The 19,019-nt window shown below is 44.6% G+C and overlaps 9 protein-coding genes across 9 annotated transcripts; 3 read left to right on the top strand and 6 right to left on the bottom strand.

Annotated features, from left to right (window-relative positions):
- Window positions 1-25: 25 nt before the first annotated feature.
- On the bottom strand, window positions 26-5,302 carry HK407_05g09630 (DNA polymerase family B exonuclease; the record flags this gene model as incomplete). Its single annotated transcript, XM_060420939.1, has 1 exon — window positions 26-5,302. The coding sequence occupies one exon, from the start codon at window positions 5,300-5,302 to the stop codon at window positions 26-28; it is 5,277 nt and encodes a 1,758-aa protein (XP_060276901.1).
- Window positions 5,303-5,365: 63 nt separating this feature from the next.
- On the bottom strand, window positions 5,366-5,983 carry HK407_05g09620 (casein kinase II; the record flags this gene model as incomplete). Its single annotated transcript, XM_060420938.1, has 1 exon — window positions 5,366-5,983. One exon carries the CDS (start codon window positions 5,981-5,983, stop codon window positions 5,366-5,368), a length of 618 nt encoding a protein of 205 aa, XP_060276900.1.
- A 69-nt stretch (window positions 5,984-6,052) lies between these two features.
- On the top strand, window positions 6,053-7,666 carry HK407_05g09610 (uncharacterized protein; the record flags this gene model as incomplete). Its single annotated transcript, XM_060420937.1, has 1 exon — window positions 6,053-7,666. One exon carries the CDS (start codon window positions 6,053-6,055, stop codon window positions 7,664-7,666), a length of 1,614 nt encoding a protein of 537 aa, XP_060276899.1.
- A 73-nt stretch (window positions 7,667-7,739) lies between these two features.
- HK407_05g09600 (ubiquitin fusion degradation protein UFD1) lies at window positions 7,740-8,432 on the bottom strand (the record flags this gene model as incomplete). The annotated part of the gene is made up of 1 exon (XM_060420936.1): window positions 7,740-8,432. The coding sequence occupies one exon, from the start codon at window positions 8,430-8,432 to the stop codon at window positions 7,740-7,742; it is 693 nt and encodes a 230-aa protein (XP_060276898.1).
- Window positions 8,433-8,544: 112 nt separating this feature from the next.
- Window positions 8,545-9,171, top strand: HK407_05g09590 (XPA protein; the record flags this gene model as incomplete). The annotated part of the gene is made up of 1 exon (XM_060420935.1): window positions 8,545-9,171. The coding sequence occupies one exon, from the start codon at window positions 8,545-8,547 to the stop codon at window positions 9,169-9,171; it is 627 nt and encodes a 208-aa protein (XP_060276897.1).
- A 149-nt stretch (window positions 9,172-9,320) lies between these two features.
- HK407_05g09580 (uncharacterized protein) lies at window positions 9,321-12,485 on the top strand (the record flags this gene model as incomplete). Its single annotated transcript, XM_060420934.1, has 1 exon — window positions 9,321-12,485. The coding sequence occupies one exon, from the start codon at window positions 9,321-9,323 to the stop codon at window positions 12,483-12,485; it is 3,165 nt and encodes a 1,054-aa protein (XP_060276896.1).
- A 137-nt stretch (window positions 12,486-12,622) lies between these two features.
- Window positions 12,623-12,886, bottom strand: HK407_05g09570 (uncharacterized protein; the record flags this gene model as incomplete). Its single annotated transcript, XM_060420933.1, has 1 exon — window positions 12,623-12,886. The coding sequence occupies one exon, from the start codon at window positions 12,884-12,886 to the stop codon at window positions 12,623-12,625; it is 264 nt and encodes an 87-aa protein (XP_060276895.1).
- A 110-nt stretch (window positions 12,887-12,996) lies between these two features.
- On the bottom strand, window positions 12,997-15,594 carry HK407_05g09560 (uncharacterized protein; the record flags this gene model as incomplete). The annotated part of the gene is made up of 1 exon (XM_060420932.1): window positions 12,997-15,594. The coding sequence occupies one exon, from the start codon at window positions 15,592-15,594 to the stop codon at window positions 12,997-12,999; it is 2,598 nt and encodes an 865-aa protein (XP_060276894.1).
- A 97-nt stretch (window positions 15,595-15,691) lies between these two features.
- HK407_05g09550 (guanine-nucleotide-exchange-factor) lies at window positions 15,692-18,886 on the bottom strand (the record flags this gene model as incomplete). The annotated part of the gene is made up of 1 exon (XM_060420931.1): window positions 15,692-18,886. One exon carries the CDS (start codon window positions 18,884-18,886, stop codon window positions 15,692-15,694), a length of 3,195 nt encoding a protein of 1,064 aa, XP_060276893.1.
- Window positions 18,887-19,019: the final 133 nt, after the last annotated feature.

Here is a 19,019-nt window from a genome sequence, read left to right as displayed (position 1 = left end):
TAATCCATCGCAATATCCTTCATATTCACTTTGCAAAATGCTTCACTATTCCATCATACATCTCATCAAATACTTTGCTGCATGCTATCTTACACACCTCATCAAGCATGTCCATGTTCTTTTCCTTTCTAAAACTCCCTCCGCATTTGCATGCATCACTCAGCCTCCTTTCATTCACTCCTCCGCACCTTTCGCAATACGAATCGCTGCTCAGCTCTAGCCTTAAAAGGTGCTTTGCATATCTCATGCACTCCTCTAAAATAACATCCGGTGCATACACTCGATAACACCGAACACATCTAGGCTTCAGTGTGCTTTCAAATACACACACTGGGCACACTACCATCATCCTTGTCCGACTTACTATCTTCTCCTCAAATTCACTTATTCGCAGCAGCTTACAGCAGTTCGTCATCATCGCCTGCATCCCCTGCATATGCTTCAATACCTCCATCATCATTCTGCTGCTCCCAGCAGGCACCCTTGTCACAAGCCTGTACATCATCTCACTATCAATCTCCTGATCTCCAAAAACCATCTTCAAAAAGCTTTTAGGCACATTGATCTCGCTGAACCCAGCATACTCCCCTTCCTCAACAAAAAAATACGTGTTTGGATTCACAAGCATCAACCTCTCAAACATCCTGCACATCCTAATATTCATCATTTCATATCCATCAATAGCAGTCACCTTCCTACGCATGTGTTCAAAAAACTCAATTGCAGATCTCCTGTTCGTCTTTTCCGTCTTCACAAACATCATCTGTCCTACCACCAAAACCACTCCATATTCATCGTCGTACAATCTCTTCGCAAGGTTCATCATGTACCTTCTCTTCAACAGCTTACACACCCCTCGAAGCTCTCCACTTATCATCTTCGATCGCTTGTTGATCCAAAAGTCAACCCCCTTCATAATTGCCTTCGCTCCTTCCTCTCCTCGCACACAGTCTAGCACAATCTTCTTCAAAACCCTGTGAAGCACCACAAAATCCTTCCTCTTCACTCCATCGTATAGGCCCTCCTCCCCAAGATACTCCTTATGCTCAAGTATTGCAAGAACCATCGCCCCAACACATTCCATCTCAATCACATACTCACTATACAGTCCAGCTTTGAACTTTTCATTCAAAACACTCTCCATCCCATTCTCTTCACTTCCATATCCATCGCATATCACTTCTTCATTCTTCAACTCCCTGTAAAAAAGTATCTCCAAAAGCTCTTCATCAACATTCATAACAGGCACTTTTGCATATTTGCTTGCTGCAAATACTGTACTCATCTCCACTCCAATCTCCGCATGCCTCTTCATCCGCTCCTCACACTTCCTCTCATGTCCCCCAATGCATAGGCCAAGTCCAAAAACTCTTTCCATAGTATGTCGCTTCGCAAGCACCCTTCTCAACTCGGCCTTATGCACATCATCGGATCCAATAACAAACACCTGCCATCTTCCAATACATCCAAGCAAATACTTCTTCAGCGCATCATCTCCCTTACAAATCACAAAATCACTCTTGTCCTTTCCAATAACATACACCGTTTGTCCTTCATGCACAAACCCACTCAATACCGTGTAGTTTGTCTTTCCTCCATCACACTCCTTCAGATTTCCATACAGTACAGGCACGTCCTCTTCAAACACCCTCCTAATCGAAAAATGACTCAGAAACCTCTTGTACAAGGCACGGTTCTCTCTAAAATCACTCTCATTCAGCATTAGCATCCCCACCTCAATCTCCTCCCCATCGCTCAAAACCCGCTTTACTATCTCAACCCGTTCAGATCCCTCAAAAACCCGTTTGCTGCTCATCTCTATGTATATGCATCTCGCAAGCTCTGTCCTTTCTGCTTCCTGTGCATTTGCATAAAAAACATCCAGAAATCCATCATTCGTTGCATTAATCCTAACAATACCTCCCTTATGCAGAAAGCTCCGTGCGCCTTCTATCCATCTTTCCTTCATACTTTGAACATACTCCATAACACCCCCGTATTCAGCATCGCTCACTGCTCCAATCTCCTTCCATCCATCGTGCTCCTCATCAATCTTGGCATCACTTCCTTCTTCATTCTTCATTACATCATGTTCAACCCCAAACTCAAAATCAAGTAGCATTCCCCTCTTCACAGCCCATTCAGGTACATGCACATCATCCAGCGGATTCTTGATTCCCTGGGATATTGCTGGAAGAATAACCATCCTAAGAATCACACTCTCCAGTCTCTGCCTATAATATCCCCAATCAATTAATGCCCTGATATCTCCTCCGTATCTTCTTCCCAGCCACCGTCCTAGAAACTTCTCCTTCTCACAAGATCGGAACACAATCACAGGAATCGCTCGTTCCGCAACACTTTTCCCCTCTGGATATAATGCAACCACATACTCACATTTCAGCTTCTCCTCAAGAACATTTTTGCCTAATAGCTCAGACATCCTTAGTGCAGTCGTGGTAATATTCGACTTCTTCCCTTCATATTCCTCATACTCCTTGGACATACTCCTGCTTTCAGACAGCAACTCAAGAATGGTCTCATCATCAAGATACTCGCCTCTGCTCCTCAGAATATCAAGCCAGTATCTACACACATCAGCAAGCGATCCATAGCACTCAGCAAGCGTGCTTCCATCCAAAAAATGCAAAAACAGCTCCTCTTGAAGCTTCTTCACTATCTCAAGCTCTCCTCGCCGCTTCACCTCGAACCCCTTCAGCTCGGCCACACTGTTGTCGTCATTGATTATTGCATATCGCTTCTTCAGCACCTTGCTCTCCTCAGTAGATGCAGGCAGCAGCATCGCCCTGTACGGCCCATCAATCTCAAAAAAAATCGAATTCTCGCTCCTTTTCACATACTCCCCGTCTCTTAACTCCTGATACATCTCATTCGTAAATCCCTTGCATACAAAGTAATTCAGCACACTCGACAGAAAAGACATCTTCCTTCCTGATCGGAATACATATGTCGACATAAGTGTGCTGGGCACCACACACCATATTCCATCGGTGTCAAGCTCCAAAGACATCCCGATCATCCCAACCACCTCCTTGGCTCTTCTTATCACACTTCCTCCAACATTGCACACTATTGCTGCCATCTCCATGCTATACCACCTCGATCCCTTTCTCATCACATATCCATAGAACGAATTCAACACACACTTATGTGCTACCTGCAGCGATGAATAAACAACTGCTGACTTCAATGCATGCTTTCTTTCCTCCTCAGTCATTGCTCCCTCGGCATCCCTCAATGCTTCAGAATGCAGCTTCTTGTAGGTATATCTCCTGTCCCTAAACTTCCGAACAGTCTCCACATAGAACGGTATCTCTCTCTGGCACACAACAGAGCTTCTCGTATCCAACGCCTTAACTTTAGATCTCTTGTATGCTTTCTTGCTATACTCCTTCACCCTTCGCACAAGCTCCTCCTCGTCATTCTTGCCCTCCCTCATGCATTGCATCCTGATTCGTTCCACCTCGTCCTTCTTCACTGGAATGTACTCTGCCTTCAGCGTCCACTCCATCCTCTTCCTACAGCCATTCGCCTCGTCAGAGAAGTCGCACCTTATGCACACATCATCATTCACAATCGACACCGGCTGCAGCTTGTTCGTAAGTATTATGTTCGGATACATTGCTCCAACATCAAGATGGTATATCCTTCCCTCTCGTCGTATCCTTCCCTTGTTTTCCTCAAGATTCCTCATCACACTCATCCTCATCACCTCAAAATCCTCCTCGTCCTTGTATTCAGCTAGCATCTCATCAAGACTCCTTCCAGCATCTTCAACAAACTCTGCACTCACCTCAAAGTCATACGAAAAGTCAGACCTGAACAGCCCTGCCCTTACACATTCAACATGCCCTCCAACATACGTCACGTTCTCCGCAATATATCCTTCATACTCCTGGTATCTGCTTTCCATCCGCTTGTCAGGAATAATCACGCCATACTCAACCGCCTCGGAAATAAGCAATGCTTCACACAAAGTCCCTGATCCTTGGCATATAGCAGACATCGGGCTAAGGGGAATAAGCGAGCACAGCGAAAAAACATGTGGCTGCACATACTTCACATACAGAAAGTATGTGGCAACCGCATCAGAAACAGAGTAAGATGCCATTCGATCAGGATCGGCAATCGCAAGATCCATCATCTCCTCAGGATCAACCTCTTCAGGAAAGTATCCCAGTTTCGCCTTCGTAACCGCCTTAAGCCCTTGGCTTCCTGCTGGTAGATAAGAATCTCTTTTAACCCACTTGTAGCAGTCAAGATGCACAATAAAAGGCGAAGTATAGTATCCGTCTCTGCAGACAAATCCCATCGTCTCCTTCAGGCAAATCCCATACCTTTGCATTCGCTTCTCAACAAAAGGAAAGTCAAATCCTGATCCATTGAATGTAGTCATTAGGTGTGGTCTGTGCCTTTGCACAATCTCAGCAAATGCTATCAGCACACCCTCCTCATCCTTCTCATTTGCTGTTTCAAACACACACTGCATATCATCCTTCGGACTGTACTCAAACCTTTTGATATCCTTAGAAACCAGCCGCCTGTTGACAATCAAATATCCATTCGACTCGGTCTTCACTGATATCATCATCACCGAATCACAATCTGCGCTCGGAAACTTCAGCGGCTTCTTAGACGTCTCAATATCAAATGCAAGAATCCGTAGGTCTGGAAACACAATCCTCTCGCTCTTCTCAATCACATACCTTTCTCCGTCATACCAGATCACATACCACTTTCCACATCTTATTCCAAGCTCATTTGCAACCCGCACCTCCGCTGGAATGTCATATTCACACACAGACACAATCGCCTCTTCAGCACTCATCACTCGTCTTACATCAAAATCAAATCCCTCGCTGCCACTGCTCCTGACCTTGTTTCTGGCTGCAATCCTCTTCAGTTCCTTCACCATTGTGTTAAACCCCGTCTCAGTTCGCGCCTGCACTTCTAGGTACTCAGCAGGCGCCTTGTTCAGGTGGTTATATTCCTTAAAGTCTACTCTGCAGACTACTCGAGCCATGTGTACCTCTCCCCCATATCTTCTTCTCAGATACTCCTCTACTGCCTCATAGTCTGCTGCCTTCACCAGAAACGACGGAAAATATCGCATCTCTGCAAGAAACTCAACACCTTGGTCATCAATCAAATACAGCCTTGCACCCATCCTTCCGTCATCCCCACAAACAACACCATAGTTCAGCAGCCACCCTTCCCTGCGCACATCACAGTAGTACGGCTTAAACCCATACTGCTCTTCCAATGCATCGTCCTTTATCATTCGCACTGCCCACCGCTCATCATAAATATGCTGCTGTACACAACTTCCAAATATGGATTTATTCTAGTTATCCTCCGAGTGGGAGTCGTTATCATCATGCCTGCATGTCCTGATTCCATATATCCTAGGGACATACTCTTTGCTTGCTGACAGTGGAAAGTGGTATGGATATGTCAGAATCAAGAAGTGTGGGAATGAGCGTCCCCAGGCACATCCATCAAGCATGCGGAGCTTACTCCCGGATTCATACACTGCTGTGCAGCAGTGGCAATATACCTTTGTCGACTTTCTTCCTGGAAAGTCGCTCATCCCCACAGGAATCACTGCAGATGCCCTGCATCCCACCCTTGGGCACACGCCATACTCTTTATTCATGACTTTGTCGAGAACCGCCTCCAGCCCAGGCTTAGTAAATATGTACCTCTGGTGTATCAGGTAATACAGGCAGGACTCCTCTAGAAAGTCTCCCCTGGGCCCTCTGTCCAGAATTGAATTGTATGCCTCCTCAAGGTTGAATATCCGTCTTTCCAGCCCAACAAGATTGAACCTATCTTCCAAAAACTCGTCGGGAACCCGGATAATGCCATAGTTTTCCTTCCTGTGCATGAAATCACCTATCCAGTACTCCTCAGCACCCATATGGTCCAGGTCGCTTGAGCAGCCATCAGATATAATCTTCATTTAAATGGCTTTGGTTTTGCAAGGTTACAAAAACATTCGGTGTTTGATTGTATGCATGGCATGTGAAACATGGTTCCACAGTTGATCAAAAGTACACTTTGCACCATGCACATGCACATGCAAGTGTCAGAGCTCAGAGAACTGCACAACTCAAGGAATCATGAGGAAATATACAGCAGGATCAGGCAGGAGATGCAAAAGCTCAACTTCAGGCAGAAACTTTCGACCGATGATCTTGACGGATTGAAGCTGTGCATAGAGAATGAGATAAAGAAATGTGTGTATGCCCAGAAAAGCATCCCCAGGCCTGTTATCAGCATAACACTGCTGCTGGGCAATGAGTTTGAAGAAAAGGCGAGATCATCCATGGCCTCTCACATGACCATTCTGTGCTCGGTAGATTATCAAGATGTCCTGAAGCACAGCTTCCGCAAGCTGTCGTCACTTGGTGCATGCTTGATGTGGGTTGAAGAGAACTTGGCAAAGGTAATGCTGAGATATGCTCTTATAAGCGATTGGAACCTAGCATTGGAGGTTCTGCTCAGATACTATGTCATGACAAAGCAGAAAATATGTGACTACTTCTTCTACAACGATGTCGATGAGGAGGATTTTGTGCAAGCATTTGACATGGCGCTAAGGTACGAAAAAAGATTCGCAAAGCTGGTTGATGACAGTAAGTGTAGCTTATGCATGTGCCGGCATCAAGATAGCTCGGACGAAAACTGCACACAAGATCTTGCCTCGGCCATCAATCATTCATGCAGCCATATGAGAATGATATCGTCGCAGTTTATACCAAACATTGCAATTTACCTAAAGGTATCGTTTGATCGGCTAGTCGGTGGCGAGTTCGAGCAGGGCAATGCCAAGGTTTGTGTTATTTCTGCTGTGCTCGACTTCTTTCATGGACTAGAAAGGATTTTGAAAAAGATTGAATATCTTGATGACGTATCTGCATACAAATGCTTGGTTAGATACTTCGACAAATATATCGCAATCCTGATAAGCAAGATCCGCCTTGGAAACACTATATACAAATCCATTGTTGTATTGAACACACTTTTATTTGCACGGGAAACAATGTCAGACTTCATGGCCAGGGTTCTTGGGCAAGCAGGAATCCTGGAAGACACTCCAAATGCATCTGAGCAAATAAGGAAGATGGAGGCATTCCACGGCAGCGTCATAGACAGCCAACTCTCGGTCTGCTTTGAAAAAATCAGCTTCGAATCGCCCAATGACTTGGCAAAAGACATCATAAGGTTCATAGATGCAGAAATCATAAGCGATGCCACAAAGGGCATTGGAGAAGAAACCAGAATGGTGTTGCTAGAGTCGATGGTTTCGCAAATGCTTTCAAGAATATACTCAATCGGAATCACCTCGGATGCCGCTGAAGCTCTTCTGCTCGAGGTAGCTGAGGTTAAAAAGCATCTCAAGCCAAAAGTAAGTGTCATTCCAATGATGGATGTCCTAGAAAAGTACTTGAAGATCTTCCTCTGCTCGTATGATGATGAGGATTGCTTTGTGAACAACTTCATGCTCATGTCAGAAGACATTTTTTCATTTGAGCAGATCATCAGCAGTGTGCAATGCAAGGAAAAAAAAGGAAATCTGTGGGCTGCGTATCAAAGGCATACCGGCACCTCAACGCCAGGCATTGCTTCTTTGCACTTCTAAGATTCCATAAACTGTTTGCCAATAAGCTCAAGCGGCTAGCCACTATTGATTCTTATGTTGTACAGCAGTGGTCCTAATGATCGTCCTGTACCGGCTTCTGCAAATACAGCCCAAGCCTTGTCATTCTGATTGGCTTTACCTTGTGATCGGTGTGTATAATCTCGATGTATTTCCTGACCGATTTTTCTCGCTCGATCTTGTCTTTAAACCCAATTGGCTCCAGGAAGTCCACAGCAAGGTCTGTATCAACAATGTATATTCCACAGCTTGCTGGCTCTATGCATGCAACAGTGAATCTGATGGGCCCAACCTCATCAAACAGGCAAAGAATCTCATCTCCTTCAGACAGCACTTGGTAATGCCTTAGGCATGACTCTAGCTCGATCTTTGGATTCTCCACCTCGAGAAAGTCTGTTGAATGTGGAAGCAGCTTTGCAAACCTTCCGACAGGAAACACCTTGTGCTTCAGGACAACCTTGCCAGAGTCTTCCATGTATAGCTGCTGATACATCCACGAAGGCACAACAACCTCATCCTCAGTGCCTGTAAACTCAATGACCCCACAGTGCGTCTTGTAAATGCCGTTCGAGTGCGAAATCTCAAATGTAAATGGCGGCTGGATCTGGAACGACACTAGATCAACAAGCACTGACTGGGGTACTATCACCTTTCCCCCGAAGTTGTTTGCGCTTGACTCCTCAAACCTTCTTGGATGCAACGCCCACGACGGTCTTTCTCCAAACAGACTAAACAAATCAAATAGCATGGGCTTGTGCTGCAAGCCTTTGTGATGAAGCTTTTTATGCACGCATCATCATGTGTGGTGGTGCTTTATTCCAGTGTATCACAAACAATCTCTATGCCCATTGAATCTGCTGATGGGTAATGCACCGCATGGCACAAGCCCGCAATCGCCAGCTGGCCTGAGCGAGCAGCAGGATGGCGGATTCTTTGCGGATGAACCTCAAGAGAACAGTGCTACTGTTAGGCACGTGGTTGAAGACGAGCCGCTGCAGCTCCCGCTCTTTCTCAACAACAGGTGCATGCATTGCAGTTATGTGCCTATTGACACTGAAATATGGAGGATCTTTGAGATACCTGTGTGTACTCAATGCAAGCACAAGATGCTCAAGCTTATTACAAAAACAGCATGTCTGGACGACTATCTTCTTGCCGAGGAGGACATAAAGATGCTCAAGCATCTTGAGAAGCCTAATCCTCGTAAGGGCACCTGGTCAAAAATGCATCTGTATCTGCAGGAGCAGATAGAGCAGGCAGCAATATCAAAGTGGGGATCTCTCGACAAGATAGAAATGGAAAAGATAAGTAGAGGCAGGATGGCTGAAGAAAGAAAGGCAAAAAGATTGAAGGCAAGAATAGGCAACTTGAGGAGGATGACCAGAATGCCGGCGGCAGACAAGGAAAAACATGTACATGTGTTTTCTAGTGATGGAACAGCTTCTAAGTGTTCGTGTGGACTGACTGTTGAGCAGGAAGAAATCTGATGCTGAGAAAGTGTAGCCTGTATCAGATGGTCTGGAAATACATTAAACACATTCTAGCAAATCATCAGTATATGAAAATCAAGAAATGAGTCAGGAGTATTTGAGATAGGTGCTGCATAGCGATAAATCGCAAGTGCAAAAGCCCTTTCATGGCATTCAAATGGAACGACAGGGTGTTGGCTTGGAAGGGAAGGCAGATGAGGTTCAATGGTACAATTATTGCAGTGGGGAAAGTGAAGAAGTGGGTTGTTGTGTGCACGCCAAGCAGAATATGCTTTTATGGTGACGAGGACATGGCTCTATCGAGGAGTGTAAGGAAAGCAGTGGTGAAGCCTGAGGGTGTTTACTACCAGGAGCATGGAAGTGGGCGAATAATGTTGCTCATGCATCCTTTAGAACCGGAAAAGCATGTATTTTTCCAGCATGGATATGCTTTGAAGGAGGTTGTTTCTGGAGTGCTAGTTCTTGAGGGTGATGGAAGATACCTATTGAAATACACTCGGAATACTGTTTTAAATGGCGATTGTGCAGATAAAGGCGATGTAGAAGCATGCGAAGATGATCAAAGTGCAGTATGTGATGAATTCGATGATGATCAAAGCATGGATATGATGGTGATAGGCATTTGTGAAGATGCGATGAATAGTAGCATTGATCGCTACGAAGAGCATTCAAATCGCAAAGGGCTCCTGGTCCGCATTGTTGAGTACACTGGACTTTTGGTTGGGATATGCATGAACTATGCAGTGTTTATAAAGCTAGGAAGGTATTGCGGAGGAGTTAAGAGAAGCAAGCAGAAGAGTGAGGCAAGCATCAGGTTTGACAGAGATGTGAGCTGTGTGGTGAAGTATAGGAAGCATGTGCATGGCTTTGGCGAGATTGTGTTTCTTAGAATCAATGAGATGCTGTTTCTTGGGAATGAGGTAGTTTGCCGAGCAATTGACGATGAGATGTGGCCGATACCGAAGGAGGATGCGGAATGGAATCAAGAATACCATGCCCCGTTCTGGAGCGGAATAAGTGATTTGGAAATGTGCACTGTGATGTGTTTTCCACCGCATGTGCAGCGAGAGTTCTTTGGGGTATTCTTTGCGAGTGGCAAAAAAGTGTTTGAGCAGCTTGTGCCGAGTGAAGAGGTATTGGATCGAGTAGACAAGGTGCTGTGGAGATGGATGATTAGATGCAAGAGTGTGTGGGAGTTTATGAATGCAGGAGTGCCATGCTTTGAAAAGTCTTTGGCTCTGCAGAAGTGCAAGGAACTGATTGAGTATTCTCAAGGATGCCTGGGGATAGCCAAAAAGGATGTGATGGAGATATCATACAGGAGGATAATAAGATGCGACACTAGCCTAGTTGAGTCTGTGAGCTACTCAAAGGTGATGAATCTTGCATATAAGATTGTATTTCTGGAGAAGAAGAATGAGGAAAGGCGAAGAAGCATGTGCATGAAGAATGCAAAGAGACTGATGAGTGGGATGCGTAAATTCTTTGGGGATCCAAGGATGGACGAGGTGTTTCTGCTGTTTAATGAAGAGCCAAAGGTTTTTGAGATTGGCAACGATGGGATTGATGGATGTGGAGAGAGGGGATATGCGATTAGGATGGCATCAAGTGCTGGAAGGGCGTATATGTTCTATGGAAGTGGGATGACAGATCGTAGAAATGCAAGCAAGCAGCTGTGTTTCCCAATATATAGAAACGAAGAGCTGGGAACGATTGACATCAAGGATGCAGGATGGATGGACTGGCCGCAATTTAGTTATTCGGTGTATAGAGTTTGTGGGTATGCCATGCTTGAAGCAGAGACCGGCGATTTTTTTGAGTCAAGAATGAACCGATTTGTGAATTCAGTAGGGGAAGAATCTGCATGTGCAGCAAGCGAGTTTTTGTTTGCAGGGGAGGTTTTTGGATATGGTGTGTGTGGAAGATTGAAGGGAATGCCTGTGCAAAAAGTTGTAGAGTTTGTTATGTCTAGATATGCCATTCTATCGATGGCGATTCTTGCAGGTGTTGGAGTCAGCAACATGGGTAAAAGAGATGATGCATATGGAAGGATGTACTTGCATTATCTAAGAGCACCACAGCCGCTGTGCATACACGCAGGATGTGTTGTAGGCCTTGGGATGATGTATGCAGCGAGTGGAAATGTGCTTGTCAGAGACACACTGGTAGCTGAGGCAAATAGGTATGGAGTTTTTGACCATGAGCAGTACAACAAGGGCAACAAGGTTTGGTATGATTATGGATACCGAGTATTGGCATCATTGAGTATTGCAATGGTGAGTCTAAATGCAGGGATGGAGGCATTTAGGTTTGTAAAGCTTGAAGATAAGCTATGCGAGCTGCTTGCAAATGGAATAGTTCTATTTGGAAGCAGGCAGCGGCGATTCGCAAAGAGACTAGAGCGATCGGATATGTGCAGGCCTGAAGAGGTGTTTTATTCCGAGGTGTTTTCGCTTGGGCTGATGATGGAGGATGAGATAGGCAATGTTGTTGAGGATGTTGAGAAACGCCTTGCAGACAAGAAGTGTGTTCATAATGTTCATCAGCTGTACAGGATAGCAGGAAGGGTGTTCTATGTGGCTGTGTACATGCTGTATAGAAATGAATGCGAATGCAATGGAAAAGTGTTTGAGAGATTGAAGGCGGTGTGCTTAAGAACCGAAGAGGAGATGAAAAGGAATATGGAGCTAAAGGTGGTGTTTGACTTCTGTGTTGTGTCGCTGTCCTTGATGGCGAACTCATCGTGCAATCTTGAGATGGTCAGGATTCTCCGCAGGCGGATCAAGATGATGGAGAAGGAGGAAGGGATGTGTGAGAGAAGCGACTTTTTCTTCAGCTCGAGCGGGTGGAAGCAAGAGAAACAGTTTTCGATCAGGTATGGCGATGTAGAACTGTACAAGCTGTGCCTGGGAATAGTTACCTGTGGGCTGGGGTCTTACAAGATATGTGGCACATCCCATGCTGTGCTTGATGCCGTTTCGACATTTTTCATTAACTTTCCAATAGCAACAGCTGATCAGGAGTATTTCTGGATGGTAAGGTATTTCCTGCTGCTATCGATGAAAGAAAACCTATGTGGATTCAAATACACAACGAGATATGCGAAGCTGTGCAGCAAGAGTGGCAAAAACAGGGAGATGGCTGACATGTCAACAATCAACGGGATGTTTGCTAAACAGTATGCAGAGGCATCAGATGCGGACAAAAAGTTTATAATTGATGTGCTGACTGACTTCTACGAGGTGCACGGCGCGGACGGTAGACTGCTGTCCGTGGAAATGCTAAAGAATATGGCATGCAGGATGTCCTGAGAGCATTAATGGTTTGGTATGCTTCATTAGATGCTACATTCAGATATTGTGCTGTAATAATGTTTATTTTTGACTACAGATAGATTGTATATGTAGCCTGTTTAGGTTGTAGTATTGTTGGATATTGCTCGAAATGACTAAATTATCAGATATGAGATACACATAATGAGGATCAATGCCAGAATAAAGATTATTTTGTTTCTTGGGTCGTTGTTCATCCTTTTGATTGCTTCTCCAAATCTATCGATGTTGGCCATAAGAGCTCTGTCTGCCTTTTCTGTTTCTGCCTCTATTGACTCGTAGAGCAAGTCTTGCTGGCTGATTTTTTCCTGTATGATCTGCACTGTTGCTTTCATGTTTCTTGATGTCTCGCTAAGCATCATCTCCTCCTCATTGCTCATTCGATTCTAAACACAGTGCTGTTATTCATTGCAACATGAAACAAGAACAGCCGCTTTGCTCTCATTGCAATGTTTCAATTACATCATGAGTGTGCATCAGCATATCTTCATCAAACATCCCAGTGTATCTTGCCAAGCATCTCCGCAAGCTTGCCTTCAGGGACCTCAAACTCATAGAAAATCACTCGAAGTGCCTTCAATACATGCTTCATCGGTATCTTGCCTCTTGCATACAGTATAACATCAAACAACGACGAAATAAATTGCTTCGATCCAATCCCATGCACCACTGCCGTCAGTAAATATACATTCTCAACAAATAGCATTCTGTACAGGTGTTGTATATCCCTCAAGCTTACAAACGAATACACATTGGTCTTGATAAAGTACATCAGCAGGCAAAGAACCTCTTCTGCATCATACTTGCTAAACACCATGTCGTCAACTTCCCATCTCTTCATAACCACTTTTACCACTTCATTCATCACACTGCACACCTCGTAATCCTCTTTCCACTCACATCGGCTCTTATGCTTCAACGCTCCTACAAAGTATGTCATCTGCCTGCTCAAATATCCCATCATTGCCTTTGCCATTCTTGCCTTGAGACTTTCAGGCACTTCGTCGGTGCATTGATCCCCTACAAACTCAACAATTCTACTATCACTGTACTTCTCAACAACCTCCCGAAGCTTCATCCTGTACCTTGCAAACACGCCTGGATACTGTCTAGCTCCTCCCCTGCAAACAGCTCGTGCCTTTACACAAACAGCCATTTCCTTCACAAGCATCGCAAATCCACTCAATGCCTCTTCCTTACCCTGGCACATCTCCACTTCCTCGGTATCTTTCATCTTAACAACTCCTTCATCAGCATCAAGATAAATGGCCGGCCCATCAACATTGCTGAAATCATTTGCATCCATGCACACCAACATATCTCGCTGCTCTCCAATTTCATCGACACTCCTCTTCATTCTAAAAAAAACCTCCCCTTCTGCCGAATACACTTCCTTCATCCCCCCAATCTCAGACCTGACATATTCATCCATAAAGCACTTCAGAGAATACTCAGAGCATCCACTGAAATACATCGCTCCAACAACAACATCCTCATAGCTCTCTTTTATCTGCCAAAACTCTCCATCACCAGCTCCTGCAACTACCTTAAGGCCACACTTCCCAATCGCAAAAACCTCCACTTCCTCTCGCTTCAGTAGGCATCGCAGCACATATCTTCCATCACTTACATCAGATATCGACACAGACGATCCACTTCTATCAGATATAACAACAGCATCGCTAAACAGAAACAGTGCCACAGCCTTGCCATCCACATCCATGCATCTCAACTCATACAAAAACCCCTTGTCAATAAGCTTCCCTTCGAGCCCTTCAACATTCTTGCTCACAATCAGCGCATGCTTCATGCTATCATGCTCTTCCTTCTTCTTATCAATCCTCCCAATAAACTCCACAATTCGAGCATAAATCTCCTGTCCTGCTGCTACATGCTTTTCTTCTCCAACCTTCTTCAGAATGTCCTCAAGCAATATCGGATATCTCACTATCCTCTGCAGACAGTTGCATATACAATCCCTGACACTTCTATCCTCAGGCACCCACATCTTGCCTTTGCACGCATGTAACCATTCAATCTCATCCTCTTGCGATAGCATCAGATCCATGTAGCACTCAAATCCCTCAAAGTTCGTGTCAAACACATTTAAAACACTCTCAAGCACCATATATTCATCAAACTCAAGCTCATCAACACACATCTCTCTTATTACAGTTTCAAAATAGCCGTTATCCGCAATAACCATCTCTACATCGGCGCCTATCATTCCAAGAACCTCGCCCAACGATCTCACAAGCCCTGCTTCAAACAAATACACTTTTGCAAGCACCTTGAAAACATGTGCAAACCTTCCTCCCATCCTTAAATCGTTGCTTCTGTAAAACTCATTCAGTTGGCTAAAATACTCAATCTCATTCAAAATAAACCCAAGCAATGCCAGCCGAAGCCCTTTTCTATCCTCACCCATGCATCCAATCCTAAACTGCTTGCACACACTCGCTCCATACTCATCAAGTCTCTTGCCAAACACCTTGCCAGGCACTGCTTGCCCATACTTCAATACTACATCCACATACACTCTCGTACCCATGAACTCGTTGTCAATGCTCTCCACATCATCATACGCTATCTCCGCCATCCTCTCCATTATCTTGTGTGCACAAAACTCCTTACACTCGCTCATCATGCCTGTTTTTATCACATCATACATCCTTTCACTCGGCCTTCCATGATCATTCTTCAATGACCATCCTCCAAACAAAAACAACGACTTAAGCATCCCTGCCATCGTCACGCCTTCTTTCTTTGCAAATACAGCCTCCGCATTCCCCCATCCATCAATACAATCATTAAAATACCTGCAAAGACTCATCCGCACTCCATAGAAATACCTACATCCAGAAATATGGCTGTTGTAATACATATACTCCCTAAACCCTATTGCTGACCTGACTAGCACCTTCGTAACTCTCTTCTCAGCCTGTACCGATACAATAATCGGCCCAACATGCACAGCATCCGCTATGAAGCTTCTTGATCCCCTGTAGTGCCTGCCAAACATCCCTGCCATTGCATTCATTGCCATATCATCCTCCTTGTGGACAAAATTATCCACAGCCTTCTCCATCCCTCAGGGCTGGCAAAATCATGCCATTTGTTGATATCCTCGCAATCATCAATTACTTCAATCCACATCGTATATAAATTCAATTTATTCATCTCTCTTACAGCTCAACTCCAGACCTATCATCCGCATCTATCTGAGCCCTTTCATCTGCTGCTTTCACGCTCTCAACACTCAGATTGCTTTCCGGCCCATTTCCATCCATCACAGTGCTTCCATTCTTTCCTTCCTTACTTCCACTTTCGCTACCTGCTACAATCAAGCAGTCCGTCCCATTTGCATTCTTCTTGTTGAAGTAGAACAAAAAGTCGTCGTTGCTTGCAAAGTCGTACTTCACAAGCATCTCTATAAGCTGCTCCACCTCTTCAAACGATGCATATCCGCAATCACAGCACATCCCAGACCCACCCAGTGCTTTACTCACCCTCGAGCAGAATATCTTGATAAACCCATTCGTCATCGTCTGATCCCGAAGCGTAAGAAGAATCCCAAAGCTTCGCACAAAAAATCTTGCAAACAGTGGAAGACTCGACGACAGCAAATTCACTATCCAAAGCGTGTAATTCGTCACGTCCCTGTTTCCCATCATGTCCGCTTTCTTTATCATGTATATCAACCTCTTATCCATCTCCTCCGCATCAAACATTCTTTCCTCAAGAGGACATCCTGACTTGTGTATCATCCGAGCCTTCGACTGATTCATCACAGAATTCGACGTCCCATAAAAACTAAATAAGTTCGATGCACTGCTCAGGCTCTTTACATATCTCTCTTCAACATTGTAACAAATCAGCATATCTTCACATGATTGCTCATTCATTCCCAATCCCCCTTCCTTATTCTCACTCCCTGCATTGATTGCCCTGCACACTACACTCTCGCATCTCACCTCAACAGCAAAATCAAACATATCCACTCCGTTGCTCTGTAAAAGCACTGTACAACAGAATCCGTCCTCGTTATACACAGGAATCTCTTTGAACATCTCAAAAACCCTTTCACTTACAAAACCAGGCTCCTTCTCCAGAATATCCTTGTACAACCTCAAAAGACTTTCATGGCACACATACCTCGCAATCCTACAAAACTTCTCCTTCTCATTCCCTTCCACACACTTCTTCATCAAGCAAACCACATTCTCCTCATCTAGCATTGATAAGTCCCCTCCTTCTTTACTGCTTCTTCCCAGCACCTCAACTACAAACTCCCTTGCAAGCCTCATTTCACTCTGCTTTCTACTGCCAATCCCTTGTTTATCTTCCCCATGCATCCCTCGCTCTCCACTGTCCGCAAACACCTTCAGTGCATCACACAGCACATTCAAGTCCCACTCCTCTGCTTCCACCATCTGCTTCCACATCTCATTACTTCCACTTCCACTTACTCCTCGCTCCTTTCCTGCATTTCCCTTCAGAAACGAAATCCCAAGGTCCGAAAACACATTGTGTCCCTTCTGTCTCTCAATCCTTGCAAAAACTTCAAGCACTAGCACATACATATCGACACTCGATCCCCTCATATCCAGGTAGCATACAAATGAATCTGCAAAGGACTGTAGGTCTTCTTTGCTCCTCACTAAATGCATCATGTACTCTTCAAACACGCAAATCATCCCTAGCTTGCTGCATATCAGGCAAAACTGCTTTGCTTCCATGGAAAAAAACCGCTTAAAACTCTTAGAAAGCATTCTTCTATGTGCTTCTCTCTTACATCTTGCACAAATCTTCATTCCATCAGGCAAATATACATCAAGTGCTAGTTTCCGTTCTGCTGCGTTCTCCTCCACCAGCTTTCCACACATTCTCTTGTACATCTTGTAGTGCTCCTTGCTCATCTGGTTCTTCACTGCAAACTCAAGAGGGCGCCTCTTGATGGATCCATACATTGTCTCAAGATACTCCTCGCTAAACCCTTCAGGAATCTCTTCAGCACTGAAGTCGCTTATATAATTCTTGAATGTTGGCTTTAGCTTCACATTCGGATTGTGGAACTTCGTGTTCAATGCAAGAAATGAAAATGACAGGTTAAACACAAACTCCTTTGTTTTCTCGTCTGCATCCATCCTCATAAATGTGCATCTCCCTGCATTGTCTGCATAATACCTTTCTGCATATGCCTCTACAACCCTGTGTATTATCTGTCCTTCTCCCAACAAATAAAACGAAAGCAAGTACATCCTCAGACCTTCAAGAACCTCCATGTCATGGAAATCAAACGTGTCTGTAAATATCTTCAGATCCGCCTGGTTCTTCAGCTTGCACACATAGTGGCCCAGCTTCTTCAAATCCGTTTCTGCAAAGTACCTCAGCATCTCAAAGCTCACTGCCTTTCCATACTTCTCAAACATGTGCTGCATGTCTCCACTGTCATTGAACCTTTTTATGTCCTCTTCCATGCTTATTACTTTCTGCTCCGCATATGCTTCCAATCGTTCATGCTCGTCATGCCATAACACCTCACACTCGTTTTCTTCGTCACCTGTTTCTATGTCTGCATCGATCATTTGGACCATCTCATCAATCGGCAGCCTGCTGCAAATCTCTTCACAAACATTCTTGTATATGCCCACCCTGTCAAATGCATAATAGAGATACGGAATCAATGATCGATGCATTCCCACCAGGTACCACTTAGGCATCAATGCATAAAACACTTGAAATAGATATCTGCTTCTTGTAACATCGATTCCAATCGTTCTGAAGGATTCATGCTCCAGTGCAATGTCAACAACCTCCTCGTCCCCAAGAACTTTGCAGAAATCGCCCGTTCCTCCCTTCATCCAGTCAATGTTCTTGTACATCTTCCTATTCACAAACAATGTGTGCATCTGCCCAGCCCCAAGAAACACTCTTAGCATCTGCAGAATGCACAGTATTGCGCCTCTGCTAACAACATCATCCCCAAGAATAAACATGTACCTGCTAAGTATGCATTTTGACTCTTCAAACGAAAGAAAGTTCCTTATTGCATTTGCAACCTCAAAGTACTTCAGAATCACTGAATCGGTGTCCTTTTCCGATGGTGCAAACTTGAGGTCGACTATCCTACTTCCAAGGACTTTCAGGTCTGCACCATTTATTGTGGTGAATCGTAGAAACACATCCAGAAACCACAACATCTCTTTGTTGCTATACTTTGCCAGACCAAACAAACGGTCAAATATGCCTAATACCGACTGTGGCGTTGGACATGCATTCATCTCGGCCAGAATGCGCCTTATATCCTTGTTAGACGATCCGGAGTGCCTGTGAAGAAGAACTTGGATTTCTCGAAGCTTTTGTTTATCTGATTGCATGGGTTTATGCATGTGCATTATGATTACTTGAACTAATGCACGTGGTATGCGAATTATACCGTGCATGTATCTGGTGCGTCGGTAAATCAAAGTGCACATATGCAGCGATCCATACATGCAGCGGATTGCACAA

This window comes from Ordospora pajunii (assembly GCF_021821965.1).
Source record: "Ordospora pajunii strain FI-F-10 chromosome Unknown Cg_05D, whole genome shotgun sequence".
NCBI lineage: Eukaryota > Fungi > Microsporidia > Ordosporidae > Ordospora > Ordospora pajunii.
This window is presented reverse-complemented; position numbering and strand designations above follow the sequence as displayed.